This window comes from Aspergillus niger (genome assembly GCF_000002855.4).
Source record: "Aspergillus niger supercontig An08".
NCBI classification, from domain to species: domain Eukaryota; kingdom Fungi; phylum Ascomycota; class Eurotiomycetes; order Eurotiales; family Aspergillaceae; genus Aspergillus; species Aspergillus niger.
Genome location: NT_166524.1, coordinates 171,499 through 194,188, shown reverse-complemented (window position 1 = coordinate 194,188; position 22,690 = coordinate 171,499). Strand labels below are relative to the sequence as shown.

The following is a 22,690-nucleotide window of genomic DNA, read 5'->3' as shown; positions in this document are numbered from 1 at the left end:
CCGGCGGATGAAGTTGAGGAACGATGGGACGAAGTAAGAAAGTGTGGGGAGAGCAAGAGGAGAGTCAGTGAGAGAGAAGCGGCCTGGCCGTATGTTACGCTGAGACCGTATGTATGTATGTATGTATGGTTGGGCCGAGCGCATGAGACCGAAAGAAAGCGGGCAAATTCTCCCGCCGTCACCACATCCCACCTTCTCCTCCTCCTCTTCCTCCCTTTGACTTCTCCTCCTAACATCCTCACTTCTTCCACCCCCAAAAGTCTTACCACGTGCAGTTTGTTATTCTCCGGTTTGACCTGGTCATACAATCCTCAACCGGTGCAATTTTGAGCAAACTTTCAGCGACCTCCAAAGGTATGCTTCCGTTCGCGACAATATGACTCCTCCACCTTCTAACACTGTGCGTGCCTGACTAGAAAGCAATTGGAGCTTGTCAAGACCTTTAAGCCTGCCTGTCAACTCAATACGAGACCTTTACGTGGTTAATAGCAACCATGCCGTCCACTTCCGCGGCCCTAACGCCTGGATTGGCGTCGTTCCTCAAGTCCTTGAAGACGAATCCGATTGATACATCGATTGACGATCTGATCTCGTGCGTCCTCGACGTCATATCACCGCGTGTCGCAGCAGCTCGTGCAACATACTGACCAGCCTCTAGGCTTCTGAAACGCAGACAGATTCGCCATTCCAGATCATGCGCGACCGCAACCGCCTACCTCCTGCGCAGTGTTATCTCAGCTACTCGGACTTCGGATGCAAACAAGATGATCGAGCGGGTCCAGCATGTGGGAAGGCGCGTGATGGCCGCTCAGCCCAGGGAAATGGTGGTCGGAAATATTGTCAGACGTGTGCTCGGATTGATCCGTGATGAAGCGGAAGACGACAGAGAGGCCGACTTCACTCTGAGTGAAGCGGGCTCGGAGAGCCAGCCTCAGACCCCTCGTGCCTTGGATGGTCAGTCCTGTTTTATAACACATCGAACCAGGATTATGCAAAAGCTAACCCACAGCGCCGTTTGTAGACCCCTCCGAGGTTCTCTCTTCTCGCCATGAAGGTTCCGACCGGTCATCCTCGAGACAGCCTTTCACTTCGCTGTCAGCTACACCCATTTCCATGTTCAGTCTCCTCTCACACCCAGAGCCTGAGTCGTCTCTGCCTGGCACCCCGGCCTCTGCGTCTCCGTCTGGCCGCCTACTGGGCCAAAGTCACAACAAAGACATCCGTGCCGAAGTCCTGGACGGTATCAACGAAATTATCGATGAGTTGGGCCAGGTAGACGACCAGATTGCGGCCTACGCCCTGGAACACATTCACTCCAACGAAATCATCCTGACACACACATCCTCAACTACCGTCCAGAAATTCTTGCTCAAGGCTGCGGCCAAGCGCAAGTTCACCGTGATCCATGCCGAATCTTATCCCAACAACCATGAAGCGACCCATGCCACTGTCAGCGGACAGGCCCCCAAGGACGACGACATTCTGAGCACCGAGGCTTTCCAGAAACCTTTGATCGCCCTGGGCATCACTGTTATCCTGATCCCTGATTCCGCAGTCTTCGCGCTCATGTCCCGTGTCAACAAGGTCATCTTGGGCACGCACTCGGTTCTTGCCAACGGCGGATTGGTGGCTGCGGCAGGCACGCGGGTCATCGCTCGCGCGGCCAAGGTGCACCAGACCCCCGTGGTCGTTGTGAGCGGTGTCTACAAGCTCAGCCCTGTCTACCCATTCGATTTCGACTCGCTGATCGAGTATGGCGATGTCAGCAAGGTTATTGGATACGAAGACGGTGACCTGGTAGACCAGATTGACGTGCAGAACCCGCTGTACGACTATGTCCCTGCGGAACTTGTCGATCTTTACATCACCAACCTGTAAGCTACCATTCCTTTTGCCCCGTTTCATCTGCAGAACTGACAAGCATTATAGGGGAGGTCATGCGCCGTCTTACCTTTACCGTATTGTCTCGGACCACTACCGCAAGGAGGATATCAATGTCTAATGGTTTTGAGGATTATGGAAATGGAAATGAATCAACATATGAACAAAAGCTCAAGGGAATGCAGATGGCTGCAATATGACATGCAAAAAGTTCGGCTATAGATGAGTAAGGCGTAAGGGCATAGACAATGGAACGCAACGATACCCGCGGAGATACTAGGATAATCTTTATGAATGAGATCAGTCCTTATCGATTGATGCATCCAACCAACGTAGATAGTCCACGCGTTCTAGATCAGCGAATTGTAGCAAACTTAAAAATTTATTAAATTTACGAAACAATTACGACAAGAGCTAGACTCATTTTTTTGAAGGATTTGAATTTTAGGGCCCTCCCAAAGAAATAAATCATGGCGCCATCTTTTATGGATATATCAATCGTAGTACGCTGCAAATGGTATTTATTTTGCAGGGTCTCATCCGTCCTGAACCATCAATTCCAGACCATAGACTTGTGTTTGCTTTGCCTTTGCCCCGAAGCTTCTTCCATGGAATGGGCCCCCTTCCACCCCGCTAATAGCATCTTTATTAAATTCCCCAGGGTTTGGGTTATTTAAGAGCGGGGCTTCTCCTTCTTCTCCTTCCAGAGAGCGAGCAGACCGACACCGGAAACCTTGACGACCTTGAAACGGACACCGGGAATATCACCCTTGGCCTTGCCCTTACGACCGAAACCGGCGAGGAGGACCTCGTCGTTCTCATCGATGAAGTTCAAGCAACCATCGTTGGGGACTATACAGGAAATATGTTAGCCAATCGATACCCTCTTAAAGAATATGCGATATTTCCCGTTTGCCACTCCGTCCTTTATTCCCTTCTCCTTCTTCTGCTCCATTCTCCGCACAATATCCCATCACAAAATCCCCAAACCATAAACATCCATCACAACCGGGAAATAGAAAAAGAAAAGGATAGGATCACCCACCGAAAGCGGTAACCTTCTTGCCGTTCTTGATGAGCTGGACCTTGACACACTTGCGAATAGCGGAGTTGGGCTGCTTGGCCTCAACACCGACCTTCTCAAGAACGATACCCTTGGCGTGGGAGGCACCTCCGAAGGGAGAGGACTTGTAGGCAGTACCGAGGAGGCGCTTCTTGTAGTGCAGATCGGCCCAGCGGTTCTCGCGACGGGTGGTCGCGAGCTTGCGGGCGGCGTTCAAACCACGGGGCTGTCCCTTACCCATCTTGTCGGATTATGTTCGAAGGAGGGTGAACTGTAGAGCAAGAATTTCCGTTAGAATTATGTATTTTCCAATATATGGGTGGTGTTCGGAAGAAGCTGAAGTTGCAGGGTTCTGGTGGCGGACATGATGCGGATTTCAAGATTCGGGGTTATATAGGCGGACTTTGTGCGTAGGGAAATTTCTCGTGTCTTTTTCTTTTCTTTTCGCAACCAGGGAAGATCGACTGGTGATATAAATTCACAATAGGGGGTCTCTATACGTACCGAACTGATGGATAAAATTGGCTGGATGGGCGGATGGTTGTCGAAAGTCGAAGGGGGGGTTCGCTTTCACGGCCGGCGGTCGCTCGACTAGATCGAAAATGTTCTGCTGTGCGGCTTCGCCCTAAACGGCCGCTAAGCGAGGCACGGGACTCGGGCTGGGTCGGAGTCGGAGAAACTTCGGCCCTCTCCTCTCTTTGTGTCGTTCTCCCCGTGGTTCCTGATAACGATAAGGATGTTGTCACTACTTGCTATCTACTCACCACCACGTTTCTTCTTTTCTACCTATATTGTTAAGATCCAATTGCGGTCCTATTCGCATTATAATGTCTAATTTATAGCTCAAAGGATAGCAAAGGATTATACTGCCAGTCATGGATCCTACCCTCAGAATGGATCCCAAGATGGATCCTAAAATGGACACCAGGAAGATAAGTGCCCAGCGTCTTCCCCCGCCTGTCCTCTTCCAGGGCCCGCCGTCACATAATGCCTCCAATCTCTCTCTTCCCCCGCCAGTATCTGCTGTTCCGTCGACGGGAGTCTCTCCGCGGCCGCCTTTGCAACGCAATCGCTCGTCCCGGGCGGGAACCCTCGAGGCCCCGGGGTCCCTTTCGCCATTCCTGACTCGCAAGCAGTCCAAGGGGGAGGTGGATGGCTCCGAGGCCATATGGCAGGAGATGCAGAGCGCATTGTCCGAGGTCGAGCTGAGCGCGGCAACGGGCGAACATGTTTTTGGGGAGAAGCACTCCGAGGCGCTGGAAGATCTCCGGACAAAGCAGCTGAAGCTTGCGCAGGCGTGGGCACGCAGCGAAGCCGGAGACGAGGTTGTGGAGACAAAAGGTGCTGTTGCCGCTGCTGCTGCTGCCACGGCAAAGAGTAATGCGTCGCTGCGACCGGCGTCGCGAAGCACGGCTGGGCCGGGCGATTCTGCTAATCCTGAGGATGGATCTTCGCGGAATCTGGATGAGGAGACGGAAAAGGATATCCTCCTCGCACGGGAGAGACGGGAGGCTAATGATCGATACTTTGACCGGGTTAATAATGGTGTCTTGGATGTGGTGGCTAAGCTAGAGGAAGTCGCTCAGGCTATGCGCGCGGTGGAAAGAGAGAGCAAAGATATCTGGAGCGATACCGATAGCATGAGTACAACGACGCAGACCACGACTGATACTGGGTGAGCTAGGCTGTTGGCTCTGAAGCGTTCGTTCCATGTTTCCATGCGGACTGCGTGATAGCCCTCTGTATAAGAGAGCGAGGCGACTAGCCCACTGACAGTGGATGTGGATTGCTGCCAACGCGGCATACACTTGCCCAGGTACCAGCAATCGCAAGACAATCGCATCAAGTCTGCGACAATCCGCTATCACATTCCACCACATAGGCGGCAACAACCTCTTAACAAGCCCTCCTCCATGAACCTAGCAAACACTATCAACCAGAGAAAAACCAGAAACCGTAGCATTATACCGCTAGTCAAACAAATCAAAGCTAAAGAAAAATTTATATGAACAAAACCAAGAGGGTATCTGAAACTTCATCTCCATCAAGCCCACACCCACATCAGCACCTAACACAAACCATGAATAAAAGGCAGGATCAGGACAAGTATTCATCTACTCCTTCTTCACCAACCTCATCACCGTCTTCCACCCCTCCACAGCCGTATCCCGCGCATCCTCCCACCGACTCTCATACGCCTTCCTCGCCAACGTCTCGACCTCCTGGTTCCAGCGATGTTTCAAAAAGTCCTTCAAGGCGGGTTTCGTTGCCCGGTCTTCTTGCTCACCCGGACGCTTCTGGGTCTCCTGAGGCAGTAAGCGACGGTCGTATGCGCCTGCCGATGAGGCCAGCCAGTTCAGCGCACGGGTTTGTTCGCGAATGGCATTGCGCTGTTCCAGGCGATTGGCTTTGTGTACTTGGAGTGAGATGTACAGGACGGAGGTGGTGAGGGCAAAGCCGCTGAACTGATATGGGTGTAAGTTCTGGTGGTTCGGTTTGTATACGAGGAGGTGGATGGAGTTGAAGGGATGGATGTAGAATGGATAGATGGATGGATGGGTGTTAAAGAGAGGAAAGGTAGAATGGAGACTTACGAAGCCAGTGAAGAAGCCCATGCTATCTCTATTTTCGAATAATAAGACTTAATATTCACAGATGGCTTGACAAGAGCCAAATTAGAGGATGTCGAGATTGTTAGATTGTACAGATGAAAGCGGGGGTACTGCAGAGCCCTTGCGGACAATCAGACAATCGGGATCGATTGAGATGGAACGACAAGAAGATCGGTCTGGTCTGATGTGATCACCAAGCGGAGATGGGACAAAACGGATCTGCCCAACTTTTCAAATGTCACTGTACAGTTCAGGCAAAAGAGAATCCCCAATCGTAAGACGCAAAATGGCTCAATGGGATCGAAGGAAGGAAGTTCAAGATGTTCTCAAACGGAGGAGAAAGTCGGGGCTGCCGTACCCGCACTCCGATTGGCTACGCGGCGAATCGAATCTTTCCGCCATCTCCATCTCCAGCTTCATCTTTCCCTCTGAACGACGACGAAAACAACCGGCGACTCCTGATATCCCATTGCCCCTTACCGGTTTCAATCCCTTTCGGTCTTTTCGACTTGATCCATCCGATCCCACCGCCTGGCCTCGAAGCCAACATATCCCATTCATCAACACAACCTCCCGAAAAGACACCCATTCTTAAACCTCCCTCACCACCACCAACACTATGGCCGGAGGTGCTACCAAGTTCCGCCATTTGAGCCGCAAGTCCTCCCACAGACAGGCTCTGCTCCGCAACCTCGTCACCTCCCTCTTCCAGCATGAATCCATCACAACCACATGGGCCAAGGCCAAGGAGGCGCAACGACTGGCCGAGAAGTTGATCACCCTGGGCAAGAAGAACACCGAAGCCAGTCGGAAACGCGCATTGTCGACGTTTTATGTATGACGCAGTCCTTATCTTCTCTTTCTCAAACACATACATACATACCGTGGAGAACATACGATAGAGGAAAGCGAACATTCTCAACTAACCAAGGAATAATAGACCCCCCACGAGCTCCTCCCCAAACTCTTCGGTCCTCTTCGTGAACGCTACGCCGAACGCCCCGGTGGCTACACGCGAGTTCTGCGCGTCGAACCCAAGAAGGACGATCAAGCCGCCAGCGCAATCCTGGAGTTGGTAGATGGACCTAAAGATATGCGGTTTGCTTTGACGGCGCGGACAGTTGCTAGGCAGCGGTCTCAGGGCCTGGAGACCCTCAATGAACTCACTACGATGAATGTCAATAAGGTCACACGGTTCCGGAAAGGAGGGATTGCTGATCTGGAGAGGGAGATCAAGCGGTTAGAGATCACGGGTCACGGGAAGGAGGACGCGGGGAAGGCGAAGCCTGCGAAGCAATAAAATGATGAATGAGTGGGTGAGTGAGTGATGGGTGTGGTAGTGGTGGCCTAGTTGGCCTTTATATTGTGTATCTTTATTATTCCTTCACCTTCACTGTTGTGTGCTTGGGCCCTGTGTTTTGGCTAGTCATGATTGTGTAATTTTAGCTGTTATTTCCCCCTGTAGTGTCGTGTATGTAGATTGGACCGTTCCTCCCCAGTCATCGAGATTATCTCAGGAAGTGTAGACTACTTATTACATCTATTAACAAGATACTAGCACTTGGTGTCATACAGTTTATTTATCTAAGCACTATCGCCTGCCCTTCCCAAGCCAGCAAGATCTAGCAAACATAGCAATGCTCAAAGTACATCGAAGTAATTCAGGTTTCCAACCAAGTCCCGAACGCCCACGAAATCCCAGTCGTCGACCGCGAGGGGTTGGGCGGCGCTGACAGGACCTTGAAACCCAGTTCCCACTCATCAAATCATTCCTCTCTCCGACTAACGATGCGACGCTGATCACAACAAACAGTTCCTGTGTCTAATCTTCCAGAGATACAGAACGGCCACGTCAGGAACCTTGCCACCAGCGACACATCACGCCAACATTGAACCATATGTACTTTTGTAGAAAGCAGTCAAGTAGTAGTATCACTCTAATGAAGAGAAGCTTAGTCTGCCGTAGGCAGGAGCAACTTAATTTACCCGTGGCAGACTTGCTCCGCCAGAAACAACAAGCGGCCCGTTCTTGGTGGCGGGGAGCGTGTTGCCTGAGTAAGGATGCGTCGAGCTGGGCCCACTGCGCGGTTTCAAGTCAAAGTCAGAAGGCACCTCGGACGGTGGTGGCTTGGGTGGCAGGTGTGACGGTGTCCCCCATTTCGCAATAGAGTCTCTGCTTCCCGAAGGCCCACCGCGGGTCGGGCCATGTCCAACTGAACCAGGCATGTCTTGAGCCTTGCTGTTCATATCTTGAAATCCGGACCACTGGGGCTGCATACCCGGTTGCATACCGGGATATGGGTTCATACCATGCTGGTTGCCCTTGCTGGGGTGCCGTGCTAACGCCGCACCACCAGGGACAAACGAGCGGGTCTGTGGATTGAAAGGCGACCTATTGAAGCTTCCGGGCAAAGGGTGAGCACCGCCGTGACCCTGCATGCCCGGACTCATGGGCTGTCCGGGATACTGAGCATAAGGATAAGAAGTTGGTGTAGGAGGCTGCGTTTGATAGCCGGCCCATCCCGATGGGGGAGGATTGCGATGTGATGGTTGTGGATAGCCGCCGGCATAAGGTGGCGTGGACCAACCAGGATTGGGTTGATATTGGACGGAGTTTGGCATAGGATAACTGCCCAATGCAGGAGACGACTTAGTGGATGCCATCGCGGGCGACTGGTTGATGGTCGCATAACCAGAGTAGGGGGACTGTTGTGGCACAGGGCCATTCTGCCATGGGCCACTAGGAGTCATCTGAGGCGACACAGGCATCGAATAATGCGGCATAGCATTCAAGTTCACGGGCCCAGAATACATTGGACTAGCCTGGCCACCATGACCGTAGCCCATAGTAGGGGGCGACACACCGGGTCCCACCATGCAAGGTTGGGTTGGAAAAGACGGGTCATTGACAGGCATGCCGTAGGGCATGGGTCCGTTGGCATAAGGCATTCCTGGATAATACGCGTTGAACTGAGATCGAACCTCAAAACTGTCATCGTGAGGAGTTTTCTGTCGGTGCGCCTTTTTGCGTCCACTTGTTGAGCTCGAGCGTGACATATTGGTACCGGAATCGCCATTGGCGTTCTCGGAACTTTTCGACTCGGTAAAATCACGGAAAATCCGCTCCCTAGCTTCCTGGTACTTGGCTTCCCTCTCTTCGCGGGTCAAGGTCAACCTGTCCTTTGCCGGGGTAGATCCCCTTTCCCCGTCATTTCCACTGTCCCCCGCTTCGGACCCGTTCTTAGACGGAGCGGAGGAGCTTGCCGCGATGCTACCCTCGGTGGAAGGCCGCTCACTATCAGTACGGCGCATGATCTTCATGGCAGGCATGGCGGGAGGCGGAGTACTATTAGTCGCAGCGTGGAGAACTGAGAGAGGCGTGGGGCTACAAAGGTTAGCACAAGTCAACTATAAAAGAAGTGAGCATCGCAGCGCAGACTTACAGCCGACAAAAAGGCGTCCGGTGAAGCCGGACGGACGTGACGTTATTGTCAACGAAGTGCGTCAGATGGTAGTAATCGCCCAGCTTGTGTGCAAGGAGCCGCCCAAAAGCGTTCGAAGGCGGGAGTTCCAAAGAGTGCTCCCTAGGAAATCGTCAGAATATTAAACTCAGGACCACGAAGGCAGCACGGTGGGCCGACTTACTTAGAATTTTGTATAAAGTATCGGACCTTTTCTTCCAGTTGAAGAATCAAGAGGCGGTCTTTGGGGGACTTCATAGCCTCGAGGAGTTTCTCGTCGGGCTCTGACGGGAACCCATGTATAGGCCGTCCTGCTTGGAAAGCATCGGCGTTCGCGTAATTGTTGGCGACAGTGTCTGGCAGCATGGCACCATTCGTGCGCTGTATACCATCATTGAAGATAGGTACCGTCGGCTGGAGGATTCCCCGAGGTCTCTGTATGAATCCGCGGGCACCTGACTCTGACCCTGTCAATGAATTGGGGGCACCGGAAGCGTGCCCAGATAGAGACTCCTCCTCATCAATAGCCTGAACGCTCGCACTGTCATCCGGACGCAAAGAATCTTTTTCGTCCATTGCGAATGTCGTCACAGAAGCCATGCTCTTAGAGTCGAAGCTCGTGGGCTTGGTAGAGGAGTTGGAAAGATGGGTACGATCGTCCTCAAACGAGTTCTCTCGTTTCAGAGAACCGTTGTCTGCAGCCTCAGTGGAGAACACAGGACCGTCGTGGTACTTTCTGTCATCGATGCTGACACCATGCACGGCCTGAGATAAACTGTCGACGTTTCGATCATCAGCGGCAGCCTCGTTTCGGACAGGGGTCGGATCTCCCTGGTTGGAGGGGACATTTTCCGAGCCACGTTGTTCGGAACATGATGATGGGTTGTCGACGGACTGTGGGCCGTTCAATTCGTCAGATGATACGGGGGCTTCCGGATTTGATGGCGGAGGCATGGCCGCAATCTGCTCAAGCGGGTCAGCAAGAGCCCGCCGTTGGCCGACCAGCAACGCAGCACCTACCTTTGCAAAGGAAAGACGATGCTCGTCTCTTGTGGAACTCTTGGATGCCATTATTCCCTGACTCTCTGAGCCAAACGTCCAGGGTTCTTGTAGCGTAATTCCTTCCGCTGAAGCAATAAACGATCGGATACGGACGGATTGAATAAGGGGAAAACCCGACGAGAGACTGCAGTCTGCCCGCTCAGGTGTTGACGAAGAAAAAGCCGAAATGAATATCGATCAAAAGCCACTCAAAGATCCCACTTCACACAAGCCCAAAAAGAAAGACGGCACATATCTGGAAAACGGAGGTCGCCATAAGGAAAGCTGCTTCGACGTCAGATCCGGTCGGAATGTCACAAAGCCGTGCTCTGTGAGAAGCGGGGTGGAGATTGGCTGATCAGGAGCCGGAATACGGGAGGATGCAGGCAAGCAGGCAGACCAAGAGAGGAAGGGAGAGAGAAAACTGCTCTTACACGATGGTCAGAACGATTGGCTCATGGCTTTCGATATGCAACACTTGTCTTTGGGGGGGAAGAGGAAGGATTCCAGAGGGAGGAAATGAGGTTTCCTTCCACCAACGGGGACGATCAGGACACGAACCAAGCCAGTCGAAGAAAAGTAGGGAGTGGGAGTCGTGACGGAAGCGCCCTTGGACTTCCACTAACACCGGAGGGCAGGTTTGGGGGGAGAAAGTGGATGTGGATGGGGAGTGGGTAAAGGGCAGGCCGACGATGCTGGACCGGCTTTTTGATCTTTTGGGCTGAGAAGGAACGAGCAACGCTTCAAGTCAATCGGGCGGGTTTCGCTTGGCTCCTCCTTCGTGGGCCGCCGCCCGCGCTTAGCCGCGCGCCTAACCTAGTCGGCCCGGCCCACATTCTGCCTGCGACAGCCGCGGGGGGGAAAGAGCTTGGGTTTGGGATATCCAGGCTGATTTCCAGGCGTGCGGGGATCTTTTGTCATTTGTGCTCTTGTGTTTCGGTCAGGCAGTCGATCCATAGCTCCTTTTTTTTTGACTCCGCTACTGACTCGACCTGCGCCCCGGATGAATCGCTATCGAAATGCTCCCGGCCTCAGAGGCCCTACCAAGGCAACTCCTAGCACCTTGTGTCAAAAATGCCTGAAACGAGATACGTAAAGACCATCTACACTTTATTTTCATATTTGCTGACGGTCCCAGCACGGCACTATAGTTATGAATGTACAGTGACCGCCCAGGAGCGGCCGTACATGTCTCGTCCATCACGCACGCAGCAGTTGTTGAACCCCAAACTGCGGCCGCAACTCTCAGCTGATGTCCCTAGTGACTCGTCGCGCACGTAGGTCTACTCTTTCTATCTATCTCATGAGCGAGCTGTCAGGAGTAGGTGCTAAAATGCGTATAGCAAAGGACTAGCGACTGAGATTCTTGCTAAGCGTGAGGAAGAACGAGGTCGCAAAAGAGAGCATGATGAGGCGGACCCTCTTGACAGTCGCACTCAGACCTCTAAACGAGCTCGGTCAGCATCATCACATTCGGTCAGCTCGGTATCGACGATATCGACCAGTCGGTCACACTCGAGATCGCCCTCTCGCCATGCGGACTATGGTGCTAGGAAGAGCCATGGCCGAACAAGGTCCATCTCTTCCCATGTCTCCGGACCCAGGAAGAGACGCTACAGCGATGCGTCTTCCCATGATTCTGCAGTCTCCTACTCGTCCAGGGACAGAGATTCACGTTCTCGATCGCGTGAATGGCAGGGTGACAGAAACACCCGGCGGAGGCGTCGAGAATCCAGCCCCGAAGAACGGGGCCGGCCTCGACACATGTCGCGGGACCGTGAACGACGAGACAGGTCCCGAAGTCAGAGCGTGGATCACAGCCGAATTGCCAGGGCGAGACGGTCTGCGACCCCAGAGAAGCGGCCGGAGCGTAGCTATCCTGCTTCAAGAGATTATAGGGATGGTCCGGGTCGCTCGCAGAAGGATGGACGGGGCCAAGGACGTGCGCCGCCTCCGCCCCGTGAGAGGAGTCTCAGTCCTTACAGCAAGCGTCTTGCGTTGACGCAGTCCATGAACATGGGCAGCTAGGTGTCTTTGGCTTGAGGTTTGGAATAGAAAAAGTACTGGACAAAAGGATGTGCGGGAGTTTGGCGTTTTCCCTCTTTCGAGGCTCATCACCACGGGCTGGTTCTCCAAGGATTATAAACGAGGGGCTGTACTATAGTAAGACCATACAGAAGGCTAATGCATTGAAAGTAATTTTCCAAGTAAATCGTATGCAAAGATCCTCAACGCCTTGCGACACTTGTCCCAAATCCTCCAACTGTGGGCGCCTGTAAAAGCAAGATGCAAAGAGATGAGACCGAATCGCAACTGCTACCATACATCTTTCCATGGGGTATCAAAATCATGCCTCATCATCCTCCAGACCATTGCCTGCCTCCTCTTCTTCCCTCTCACGGACATGAATGCCCTGAACCAACATATCACCTTCAATGCCCACTTCTTCGCCCTGTTCACCTCCATTGGCACCTGTCCCTTTCGCCTGAGCTGCGCGTTGTGCCTCTTCTATCCGTTGGCGAACAAGCTTCGCAATCGCATTCTGAGTTCGAACGTTGAGGACGTTCATCTTCTCATCCAAGTCCCGCTTCAAATCCCAATTCGGCTTCTTAGGCTGTAGCTTGAAGAGGTCAATGGGCTGGTCACCTTCCTCATCCTTCTTCGCTTGCTCTGCGGTGGCCCTTGCGATCTCTGCAGCCTGCGCTTCCACGGTGATCTGACCATCTGACGGGGCGGTGTCGAAACCCAGCTTTGGGCCGCGCATTTCTGCGTCGTAGTTCCTCCCGGAGAGGTATTGCTTTGTTACATCGGGGGCAGCATCTTCTAATTCTTCATCGGCGGCGCCAGTTTCGGTCAATGGCTCTGGCTCTGGTTGTTTGCGCTTCAACGCGGCAAGCTTTGCAAGGCGTGCTTTGCGCTCATTTGCCGCCGCATCAAGAGAAGCATGATTTGACGACATCACGGCGGGGGAGGAGGGTCGGATATAAAAATCGAGCGGGGGAGGTTTTCACGATATGGTGTGAGTACGGGGTGTAAAAGGAGGAACGATTCTTTTGATTCTGCCCGCAGAAAACTCCAAGTCTCTTCGAGAGGGTCTCGCGTCGCCCGAGAATCTCAGACAAAGTAATGATGAAGTCTAGAATGATCTTTCGGTAGGTAACTTGCTTGTGCTTGGTTATCGGGCGGTGCTGCGCCACATCTGTAACGCACCAGCCACATCGGCGCCGGAGCAAAATCCGGCGGCGGAGGGAAAGATTATTGGCCGCAACAATCGTGCTTCCCTTCTTTCCCCGGTCCAAACCCGCGCTGTGATTGTTCTGGCAACCTTCAATCGAGATATGAGCTGAACGAGCTGTGAGTCTGAATGTTACCTTGTCCGCACCATCTCCCGCGTTCCCGCGTCTGCGCTGGATTGCCGTCCCATAGCCCGCAGCACAGGCTCCGCTTTGGGCGACGGAGAGAAGGACACTACGATACAAGATCCTTTGTCGACAATGCGCCGCGATCGAATACGTCGAGTCAGCTGGATGTTCTAACCAATGGTCTGAGGCCTTCCAGCGTCTACTGCACTGTTAACCCGGAAATGAAGCCCCAGCGCCTCTTCCATACAACTACCTTTGGCCGATCTGCAGGGAATCGTGTATTTCACAATCAGCCCTCGATTACCAAAAGGGAGTTCTCACTTCTGTCACCCGGAGCCGGTTCTCGCAATGCAACTTTACTATCGATCATCAACAAACACACCACACTTTCCGTCGTGCAGAAACGCAATTTGCGCACCCCACCTACCCTCGCGAGCTTCAGCGATGTGAAGCCGCTCTTGACATTGCGGTTTGGAAAAGAAACCAAAGCCTTGGATTTGGCTATTAGATCCGGATCATATATGTGCAGTGGAGATGATATTCGAAAATGGAGATTTGCGCAAAGAGAGTTGTTTCAGGCGAAGTACGAGGAGAGAGAGGTGCAGGAAGAGTTGGTGCCTTACCCTCTAGACTCAAAAGATAAGGAGCTGCTGGAGGCCATTCAAACGGACAGCCTGGGAGCGTTCCGTGAGGCCTGGAATGGCCTAACCCCGATGGAAATGGAGATCCACTGGGGGCGATTGTCGCTGTGGCTATTACGGAATTCTCCTGAGCTGGCCTTGGAATTCCTCCTAGTCACTTGTCAGGCTTCTGTTAAACCAGTATTTGCCATGATTGCGGACTGCCTGATCTATTTGGACACTCTTCATTCTGGTGAGATGCAGCGGTGGAGGAAAAATTCCCACAACTATCAGTCTGTCATACGTATCTGCTTGGATCCCATGCAGTGGCCTGTCTCCTATGTGCCGCAGAAGGGTGTGCGCTTCTACATAAAGAAGGCTGACCGTAGCGCAGTTTATGAGGCATGGAATCTTGTGGAGACTCGAAAGCACAGATTGAAGGGCGAGACCTACCTTGGTTTCATGGGCCGCTTCACGGAATTCAAAGACGTTGACAACGCACTCCTGGCACTGCGCCGGGCTGGGCGGCAGTTTTGGAGATTACATCAAAGTCCTATGGAGATAGCAGTTTCACGCCATTGCAGCAAGCTCTTGGTTCTCGACTCGGTTGTGGATGGCCCGGATGGACGCAATTTCCGCATTCTTCCCGAACTCCTCAGTATGGGGGTGCAGCCTGACCGAGACATGATGAACGTGGTGCTCTCTAACGCCTTCAAGACAGGGGATCCTCAACTCGGGCTTGATGTATTGCGCCATATGAAGGCTCAAGGCTTCCAGCTCGATTCGTACACTTATCTGACTCTACTTAGCGATGCTGTCGCTCGTCAAGACAGGGAGCGAATGACACACTTGATGGAGGAACTTGAAAGCCAGCCAGAGCTCAAGAAGAACCCCTATATTGCGAGCAAGCTCTTCCACTCTCACTTCGTTTTCAACGTCAAGCATCTCGATGGTGCTACAGACCGCCGGGAGATTTTCTACTCACTGCTGCGCATGTATTGTGAGCTGCATGACATAACGCCCCTAAAAGAGCTCTCGATTGTCCCTCGTCAGTACGATCTTCCAACAACTGGCGAAAAGACCCCACCGTCCGTCATTGCCTTGTATCTCGTGATTGCGACTTGGCTCCGGTGTCAAGCTCACGTGGGCAGCGTCGAACGTGTTTATACCAGGTTCCGGGAATTGGTGTTGCAAGGCCACAAAGACGTAGCCCCTCTAGCTGCGACCGACCATACCTACAATGAGTTCATGCTTGCGTATCGTAACAATCCACACGGGTTACGGCCCGCTGTGCGCGTTGTTGAAGACATGTTACAGTCTGCCACTGAGGTTGGCGCCAAAACTGGCAATTCTGAGTCAACTTTCACGCAGACACAGCCAACGGTCTTGACTTGGACGCTGCTGTTGAGTGCTTTCATCTATAACAACCAGCCACTCGCGGCTGAGAAGGTGAGAGAGATGATGGCTAAGCATGGTGTTGTATACAGCATGACTACTTGGAATGTCATCATCAGCGGGTTTGCGAGCCAGCAAAATGCATCTGCCATCGCGCAGTCCATCAAAGATCTCGAAGATCAAGGCCTTTCCATTGATGCTTATACGATGAAGGGCCTGCGCTACCTCCGAGACCCGGAGCAGCTCTGGATTGCGGTGGAGCAGTTGGACCTGAAATCTGCATCTCACTTGAGGAGGGATGCTTTCAACCCGAACCCCGAATCTCCCCACCTGGACGAAGCGGAAACTGAGCAGCTGCTCGATCGAGGCCTGCAGCGTCTAAAGGCCAACGCATGAGATACCCTTCTTTCTGTTTCCCGTCTCTTTCTGTTTCTTCTCTTGCATCTCTAGCGCGGACCTGGGACTACGGTGGTTTGGACAAAATCATTCTTGAACATAGACATCCTGATAGTGTAGCATTTATGTACGATATACAGATCAATAATCATGAGAGACCCCTGCAAGAAAAGAAGATGCAAAAAAGAGAAGCTTCGATAACGCCACCACCTGGTAGAATGACCATCTAATCTGAGACCGCATGGAGATGAGGCGAGTCAATCAGCCGCCGAAGAAAATCGAGACCTGGCAAGAGCATGGACATTAGCATTCCAGGCTAAGCTAGTAGTTGGTTCCGGGAAGGTGCTTAATATACTTACAGCCATCACCACGCAGCATATACTGACATACGGACTCAACCGTTCACCGATCCTAGCACACTTCCAGAAGATCCCAAAGAAGCTGAATATAAGGTCAGATTAGAATCATGTCACTTCATAGACTCGACTTGAGGTCCGCTGCAGAAAGCAGCAGTCAGCAGCACTTACCCGCTCTGATTGCGGTCCATAATCCCCGGCATCATCGAGTGTGCATATGTGCTCGTGCAGATGATAAGCAAAAACACGAGCAGAAGTGACTGAAAGTTGAACAAGGCCGACTGCATCATACACGAGAAGTCAACGATCCATTGCCAGTAGATGTGGCAGCAAGTGGGATATTGTGGAGTATTCACTGACCATCTTGAGGGTAACCGATCGTTGACTACCTCACTGTCTTTGATTTACTTTCCTCTTCTTTTCTCCAATCCCTCCCAGGTCGTCTGTATCTCAAAAGGTACCCCAATCGTCCGTGCAAACCAAGTGACGAGAGTAACACATGATGAGCCAGACGACCTCCGTCCCGCGCGCAACCAAACCAAGCGATTCTGCCACCATGTCCTCCGTCACGAGTTCCCACCGCCTTTCCGCGCGGAAGTCCGGCCATCGTTCCGCCGCAGCTCCTGCTTCAATTCGCAACACACCTTCTGTCCGTCCAGCCTCGCAACCTCATCGTCGCTCTCTGCCATCGCAGCAGACTTCTAGGGCTTCACCAGCCTCTTCCCGTCAGCCCAGCACTGGCCATGTGTCGAGTCAGCTCGCTTCTGCTTGGCCGTTCAATCCCCAGGAAACAGAACTAATCCGCGCCGGATACCGTCCCGCCTTCAAACCGAAACCCGTCGCCGCAGCGGACGAACAGTCCTCGACCAACAAAAACAGCAATAGAAAAGGGCCCAATAAGAAGAATAATATGGCGGAACCACGAGCCCGTGCCGCTAGGCACAAGGGTCAGATGAACTTTGCATCTGAACGTACGTCTGTCGCCGTCGATATGTAAATCGATAGCTGGACCTATAGTTCTGGTTGCTAACATGAACCCTCACATCAGTCCGCCTCCTCCTTCTTGCCTATGGTGACCCCCGTCCGCACCCTTCGTTTCCCGCCGAACCACTCCCCGAAACCATCCGTGTTCTGGACGAGATTGTCACCGACTTCGTTCTCGAAATGTGTCACGGTGCGGCCCAGTACGCCAGCTACTCCCGCCGGCAGAAGATCAAGGTCGATGACTTCCGGTTTGCGCTGCGCCGGGATCCCAACAAGCTTGGTCGTGTGCAGGAACTTCTTCGCATGGAGCGTGAGCTGAAAGAGGCTCGTAAGGCATTTGATCAGAATGACGATCAGGTCGGGAACTTGAAGGATGCGGGCAAGAAGGGTCTTGAGGAACTTGGCGAAAGTGTTGATGGGAAGAAGAGTAAGGGCAAGGGGAAGAGAAATGCAAGAAGGGATTCGGATGCCACGGAGGATACGGCGCCGAAGAAGAGAAAAGTTGTGGGATGAGCTGAGATTTGATCTTGCCCGATACCTTTCTCTGGCTGCTGATTTGTTTTTCTTTTTCCTCCTCTACTTTCTGGCGTTCGGGACTACAGGGATAGGGTCTGTTCCACCTGCTTCTTAAACAAATATGATATCCACTATCTGGTCGGCATTGGGGGGGCGTTTGTTATGTATCAAGATCGAAACTCTTACTTAGCTAAAACCAACTAGCTCCCTAGATAAATGAAAACTTATCAGGAGATCCGTCACTACTGGAAAAGGTAAAGTCCATCGATAAGACATGATCTACCCTAGTTCGTACTCTATTGCAACGTCTATCAACAGAATAGATGGACAGGAAAGTCAACTAGCCCCAAAGGCATTGCATATGTACCAAAAACCACCCTGACACTGTCACCCGACCCTACATCACATACAAGAGACCAGGACAATAACGAAATGCAAGCTTCTGGTTCTAGGCTGATCGCGTGTATGTTAAAGCACCTCTTCTGCTCTCTTTTCCCATTTTTATTTTCCATTTCAAGCCAGACAGACGGACTCCCATACGCCGTTCGTTGCTCTTTTCTTTCATTCTTTCATCTTATTTCTTTTCCTCCTTTCCATTTTGGGCTTCGTTGGTTCGTTCTTCGTATGATCCTATCCGTCCAATATTATGCGCAGTTTCTTTCCTGAGAAAGACAGGTGATCATTGATAGGGTGCGTATTGGTTGGATGTGATGCCTGCCATGCCAGATGCGGAACCAGGCTTCAACCCACACACGAGTTCTCCTTGGCTGGCACAGGAACGGATATGGACTGGAAACATATCATATATCCAGGAAATAGAAAGATATCAAGGGGACATGCTTTTTGTTGCGTGGCGAGGGAAATTGAAAGAAGAAAAGAATTTTTGCACAAATGAAATAAATGTTAAAAAGAGAAATGGAAAGGTATCGTTATAATAACCCTATGATATCCTCTTACGCGCGAGCCTCCTCTCCGCTCCGTTCTTGAGTCCGCTGTTGCCCGCCCCGGCCTCCTTTGCCGCCCCGTTGGCCGCCGCGCTTGTCGCCCGACTCGCCGCTGCCGGACTCGCCTCCCAGAGTCAGCTGGGCGGTTGCTAGCCGGTTGGACAGCTCCATCTGTGTACGGATGGTGTTGGCCAGGTAGGACACGACCAGGACGTCCTGGATGTGGTTGTTGCTGTTGATTTCGGTTAGTTTGGTACTTAATATTGGGCTGATAACTAGGGGGGGTTAAGGGAAGAAGAGGGGAGGGGGCAACATACAAGTCACGCTCAATGTCAGCAGGCTCAACCTTAGGCGCCAGAGCCAGGGTGTTGAGCAGGTACTGGCCCAAGGCCGTCGAAGCAGGAGCCTCCTCGTCAATGACAGACTCAACGTAGCGGGAAACCCGGTCGATCATGCCCAGAACATCCTCAATCGCACGCTCCAGAGCCTCGATATCAGTGAAGATGTTGGCACGGCGCTCCTCGGCATCACGGGCCGCACCAATAGCCTCCAGACCACTCTTCTCGGCCTCGCCGTAGCGGATCTCGTAAGGGACGGGGATGAAGGCGGCGCTGTCGGCGGCTCTCTCCGCGGTCACACCAACGGGGGCGGAGATGTAGGCGCGGGTCTCGATATCCTTGCCAGCCTCGGTGGACACGGTCAAGTGGACGGCAGGGTGAGGCCACGTGCCATCACCCTGGCCGCTGTAGAAGTTCTGGATCAAAGCGGAAAAGGTGTTCAGCTCGGACGAGGTGGCGTACCAACCCACGAGCACTTCCTTGGGGTTGGCCTTCAGGTGCAACGCAAGCATCTGCTTCTGGTATTCCATGTCCACCTCAACCTGGTCTGTCGTCTCCGTGTGTCCAACAGCGAAAGTGCTGCGAATTTCCACCTCGGTTCCATCCTCGGATCTGGTTCCCAGCAGAGTACCGATGACACGCTCCTGGTCAGCGTTGCGACGAAGGGAGTGGTCCAGGATCGAGAAGAGCGCCTAGCCCATAGTATTAGCATTCTGGCTCCGGTCGAAGAGGGCTGCCTGATCCAGCCATAAAACACGTACCTGAGGTTGGATGACAACGTTCAGAGGGGCGGTTGTCGGTGCAGTCCCCACTGCCACGGGGCCCAGAGGGCGAGCGAGGTGAAGGAAGGAATCAGCTTCAGCCATGATGAAAAATAGGTCGAGCGGTCTCTCGGGTTGATCTCGTCCTGGCCGTGGGGGGGAAAGAGTGGCACTCTGGGGTTCGGGATTCTAATTAAATCTTCCGCCTCTGATGCCGCGACGGAGGTTCTGCTGCGAGGCTCAAATTGTGTGTGCGCAAAGGGAATTTCGCGCTAAGATAAGATAAGCAACTCCCCCCCAACGCCGCGAAAAAATAATCCGCCCAACTGCAATCGACCCCGAATTGTTTCTTTCCCAGTGGCCATAGCCAATTTAATTTTGCGTTTACTTTACTATCAATGGCTCCTCCAAGAGGCAGAGCTCCTAGAGGCCGCGGCAAACGCTCGAGAGGGCCCGTTGGGCGCCGCGATGCCTTCCAGGCTTCTCGGGTTGACGACATAGAGTGAGCATCACTTCCGCGCTGGTCTCTACAGTAAAGCTGACCACCCGTGCAGGTCGGATGATTCTTCGTCCGGGGAAGATGGCCCTATTGATGAGCATATGGAGGAAGGTATGGCCGAGGAGGAAGCCATGGATGTCGGTTCATCCAGCGACGAAGAGGATGAGGAGAAGTCCGGGCGTCCTTACAACGAGCTGCTACAACTGTTGAACACATCTACCGACTCCAAGGGTCCGGCCCGCAAGAAGAGAAAGGTCGAACATAAGAATACAGAGACCATCGAGGTCGTCCGTGAGGACCCTGTGGCGGAAGAGGACGAAGAAGCTCTCGGGGAGGACGATCTAGAGCAGCAAGAGCCTTCGGATGAAGAGGACAATGGGAATCAAGAAGATGCTGGCGCACAGGATAGTGACGATGAAGACGGTATATTCTTAAGCTGTTTATTCTTTTGGCCATTGCACTAATCTTCAAACAGACAATGATCCTTTCGACACGCACTTCACGAACCCGACGGAGGATGAGCTTGCTAAGAAGATCAAGGCTATCGGGGAGAACAAGTGGAAGAACGCAAAGAAGGAACTGCCAGAAGGTTTGAGGCTTGTGCGCGCTGTTCCAGATACTGGCGATGATGCGTCCTGGCTGCCTCCAATGAAGCAGATCTCAAGCGTGAAGGTGAGCGTGGCCGCCCCAGATTACTGAAACGGCCACTGATCTAGATCCGGTACAGCTTAAGAGAAAGCTTAAAGAGCCAGCATCCGATAAATTCCCCCAAATCAGCGGACAGGCCCAGCATATTGCTCCGTACATCTTCGGCTACCAGGACGTCCTGTATGGAGCCCGGACGCCCTCCAACTCGGCCCAGATGCGCGACCTTCTGGCCCTCCACGCCACCAACCACGTGCTGAAGACCCGCGATCGAGTGCTTAAGAACAACACACGCTTGGCCAAAGAGCAAGACTCCGACCTCGATGTCCGAGACCAGGGCTTCACTCGGCCCAAGGTACTTTATCTCTTGCCTACCAAGCAGGCTTGCGTGCGGGCCGTCGAGTCCATCACGCGCTTCTTTCAACCCGAGCAACAAGAAAACAAGAAACGTCTCCTCGACACTTTTTCGGCAGCTGATGACCCGTCATGGGAGAGCAAGCCGGACGACTTCCGCGAGCTCTTCGGTGGCAATGACGACGATATGTTCCGTCTAGGTCTCAAGTTCACCCGCAAGACTGTCAAGTATTTTGCACAATTCTACACCTCTGATATCATCATGGCTAGTCCGCTGGGTCTACGCACCATCATGGACCAGGCAGAGTAAGTCGACCAACCTAACCCTCGAGTCCAGAACATTCTATCTAACCCCCTCACAGTGTGAAGAAACGCGATCACGACTTCCTTTCGTCTATCGAAGTAGTAATCGTTGACCACGCGGATGCCTTGCTCATGCAGAACTGGGATCACATCGACTACATCATGAAACACCTCAACCTGCAGCCCCGAGAGGCACACGGGTGTGACTTCAGTCGTGTGCGAACATGGTATCTGGACAACAACGCGCGGTATGTGCGGCAGATGATTATGCTCACCTCATTCGTCACTCCGGAGATGAACTCGGTGTTCTCGACGCACATGCACAACACCTCGGGCAAAGTCAAGGCCACGCCGATCCACGCGGGGGCGATCACCGAGCTCCCCCTCCCGGTGTCGGTCAGACAGACATTTACCCGCTTCGACTGTCTCTCGCCGGCGAAAGACCCCGATGCGCGCTTCAAGCACTTCACCACGACAATCCTCTCGTCGCTAGTGCGTGACATTGCCTCCGGTCGCGGCAAGGCCAGCGCTGGAGGAACCCTGATCTTCATCCCGTCGTACCTGGACTTTGTACGCGTGCGTAATCACTTCGCCACGTCGCAGCAGACCACCAACGTCTCGTTTGGAGCCATTTCCGAATACACCGAGCAGCGGGAGGCGTCGCGGGCTCGCTCATACTTTATGAACGGGCGCCAGTCGGTGCTGCTGTACACGGAGCGTCTGCACCACTTCCGTCGGTACCAGCTCCGCGGGGTCAAGCGGATCATCATGTACGGAGTGCCTGAGAACCCGGCATTCTATAGCGAGATTGTCGGGTTCCTGGGATTGGATCCAGCCGCGTTGGTGGAGGCGGCCGAGGGAGGCGTGCGGGCGTTGTTCTCCAAATGGGATGCGCTGAAGCTGGAGCGGATTGTGGGCACGCAGCGAGTGGGCAATATGATGCGGGAGAAGGGAGGAGATACTTTTACATTTATGTAAATCATATATACTAGTAGCTGTATACTAATTTATGTGTATACTGTTGAGAATAGACCAACACAGGTACTACCGGTAGTAGTGACACGGACCTTGAGTGACCGATAGAGTTTGATCCCTGCTGCTCACATGCAGATGCACATCTCATTGAATTTCCATGTTGGCGGCAGATCCGCCCACGTAT

At 52.9% G+C, this 22,690-nt stretch overlaps 12 protein-coding genes across 12 annotated transcripts; 7 read left to right on the top strand and 5 right to left on the bottom strand.

Moving 5' to 3' along the window:
* Window positions 1–494: 494 nt before the first annotated feature.
* An08g00980 (uncharacterized protein) lies at window positions 495–2,002 on the top strand (the record flags this gene model as incomplete). Its single annotated transcript, XM_059748811.1, has 4 exons — window positions 495–592; window positions 659–954; window positions 1,055–1,874; window positions 1,930–2,002. 4 exons carry the CDS (start codon window positions 495–497, stop codon window positions 2,000–2,002), a joined length of 1,287 nt encoding a protein of 428 aa, XP_059603891.1.
* A 552-nt stretch (window positions 2,003–2,554) lies between these two features.
* On the bottom strand, window positions 2,555–3,185 carry rps28 (40S ribosomal protein uS12; the record flags this gene model as incomplete). The annotated part of the gene is made up of 2 exons (XM_001392178.3): window positions 2,555–2,733; window positions 2,927–3,185. The coding sequence occupies 2 exons, from the start codon at window positions 3,183–3,185 to the stop codon at window positions 2,555–2,557; spliced, it is 438 nt and encodes a 145-aa protein (XP_001392215.1).
* Window positions 3,186–3,837: 652 nt separating this feature from the next.
* On the top strand, window positions 3,838–5,393 carry An08g00960 (uncharacterized protein; the record flags this gene model as incomplete). Its single annotated transcript, XM_001392177.3, has 2 exons — window positions 3,838–4,619; window positions 4,940–5,393. The coding sequence occupies 2 exons, from the start codon at window positions 3,838–3,840 to the stop codon at window positions 5,391–5,393; spliced, it is 1,236 nt and encodes a 411-aa protein (XP_001392214.3).
* A 782-nt stretch (window positions 5,394–6,175) lies between these two features.
* On the top strand, window positions 6,176–6,856 carry An08g00950 (mitochondrial 54S ribosomal protein bL17m; the record flags this gene model as incomplete). The annotated part of the gene is made up of 2 exons (XM_001392176.1): window positions 6,176–6,391; window positions 6,497–6,856. 2 exons carry the CDS (start codon window positions 6,176–6,178, stop codon window positions 6,854–6,856), a joined length of 576 nt encoding a protein of 191 aa, XP_001392213.1.
* Window positions 6,857–7,533: 677 nt separating this feature from the next.
* On the bottom strand, window positions 7,534–10,088 carry An08g00940 (uncharacterized protein; the record flags this gene model as incomplete). Its single annotated transcript, XM_059748810.1, has 3 exons — window positions 7,534–8,941; window positions 9,000–9,140; window positions 9,202–10,088. The coding sequence occupies 3 exons, from the start codon at window positions 10,086–10,088 to the stop codon at window positions 7,534–7,536; spliced, it is 2,436 nt and encodes an 811-aa protein (XP_059603890.1).
* Window positions 10,089–11,061: 973 nt separating this feature from the next.
* Window positions 11,062–12,086, top strand: An08g00930 (uncharacterized protein; the record flags this gene model as incomplete). Its single annotated transcript, XM_059748809.1, has 3 exons — window positions 11,062–11,146; window positions 11,200–11,335; window positions 11,402–12,086. 3 exons carry the CDS (start codon window positions 11,062–11,064, stop codon window positions 12,084–12,086), a joined length of 906 nt encoding a protein of 301 aa, XP_059603889.1.
* Window positions 12,087–12,405: 319 nt separating this feature from the next.
* Window positions 12,406–13,017, bottom strand: An08g00920 (uncharacterized protein; the record flags this gene model as incomplete). Its single annotated transcript, XM_001392173.1, has 1 exon — window positions 12,406–13,017. One exon carries the CDS (start codon window positions 13,015–13,017, stop codon window positions 12,406–12,408), a length of 612 nt encoding a protein of 203 aa, XP_001392210.1.
* Window positions 13,018–13,641: 624 nt separating this feature from the next.
* On the top strand, window positions 13,642–15,831 carry An08g00910 (uncharacterized protein; the record flags this gene model as incomplete). The annotated part of the gene is made up of 1 exon (XM_001392172.1): window positions 13,642–15,831. One exon carries the CDS (start codon window positions 13,642–13,644, stop codon window positions 15,829–15,831), a length of 2,190 nt encoding a protein of 729 aa, XP_001392209.1.
* Window positions 15,832–16,088: 257 nt separating this feature from the next.
* Window positions 16,089–16,477, bottom strand: An08g00900 (uncharacterized protein; the record flags this gene model as incomplete). Its single annotated transcript, XM_059748808.1, is given in 2 exon segments — window positions 16,089–16,271; window positions 16,359–16,477. Coding segments are annotated over 2 exon segments (302 nt in total), but the record flags the coding sequence as incomplete, so codon positions are not given.
* A 620-nt stretch (window positions 16,478–17,097) lies between these two features.
* An08g00890 (uncharacterized protein) lies at window positions 17,098–17,684 on the top strand (the record flags this gene model as incomplete). Its single annotated transcript, XM_001392170.3, has 2 exons — window positions 17,098–17,158; window positions 17,236–17,684. The coding sequence occupies 2 exons, from the start codon at window positions 17,098–17,100 to the stop codon at window positions 17,682–17,684; spliced, it is 510 nt and encodes a 169-aa protein (XP_001392207.3).
* Window positions 17,685–18,261: 577 nt separating this feature from the next.
* An08g00880 (uncharacterized protein) lies at window positions 18,262–19,835 on the bottom strand (the record flags this gene model as incomplete). The annotated part of the gene is made up of 5 exons (XM_059748807.1): window positions 18,262–18,317; window positions 18,442–18,476; window positions 18,645–18,863; window positions 18,949–19,661; window positions 19,731–19,835. 5 exons carry the CDS (start codon window positions 19,833–19,835, stop codon window positions 18,262–18,264), a joined length of 1,128 nt encoding a protein of 375 aa, XP_059603887.1.
* Window positions 19,836–20,128: 293 nt separating this feature from the next.
* An08g00870 (uncharacterized protein) lies at window positions 20,129–22,509 on the top strand (the record flags this gene model as incomplete). The annotated part of the gene is made up of 5 exons (XM_001392168.1): window positions 20,129–20,232; window positions 20,285–20,652; window positions 20,705–20,901; window positions 20,957–21,534; window positions 21,591–22,509. The coding sequence occupies 5 exons, from the start codon at window positions 20,129–20,131 to the stop codon at window positions 22,507–22,509; spliced, it is 2,166 nt and encodes a 721-aa protein (XP_001392205.1).
* Between the last annotated feature and the right edge of the window lie 181 nt (window positions 22,510–22,690).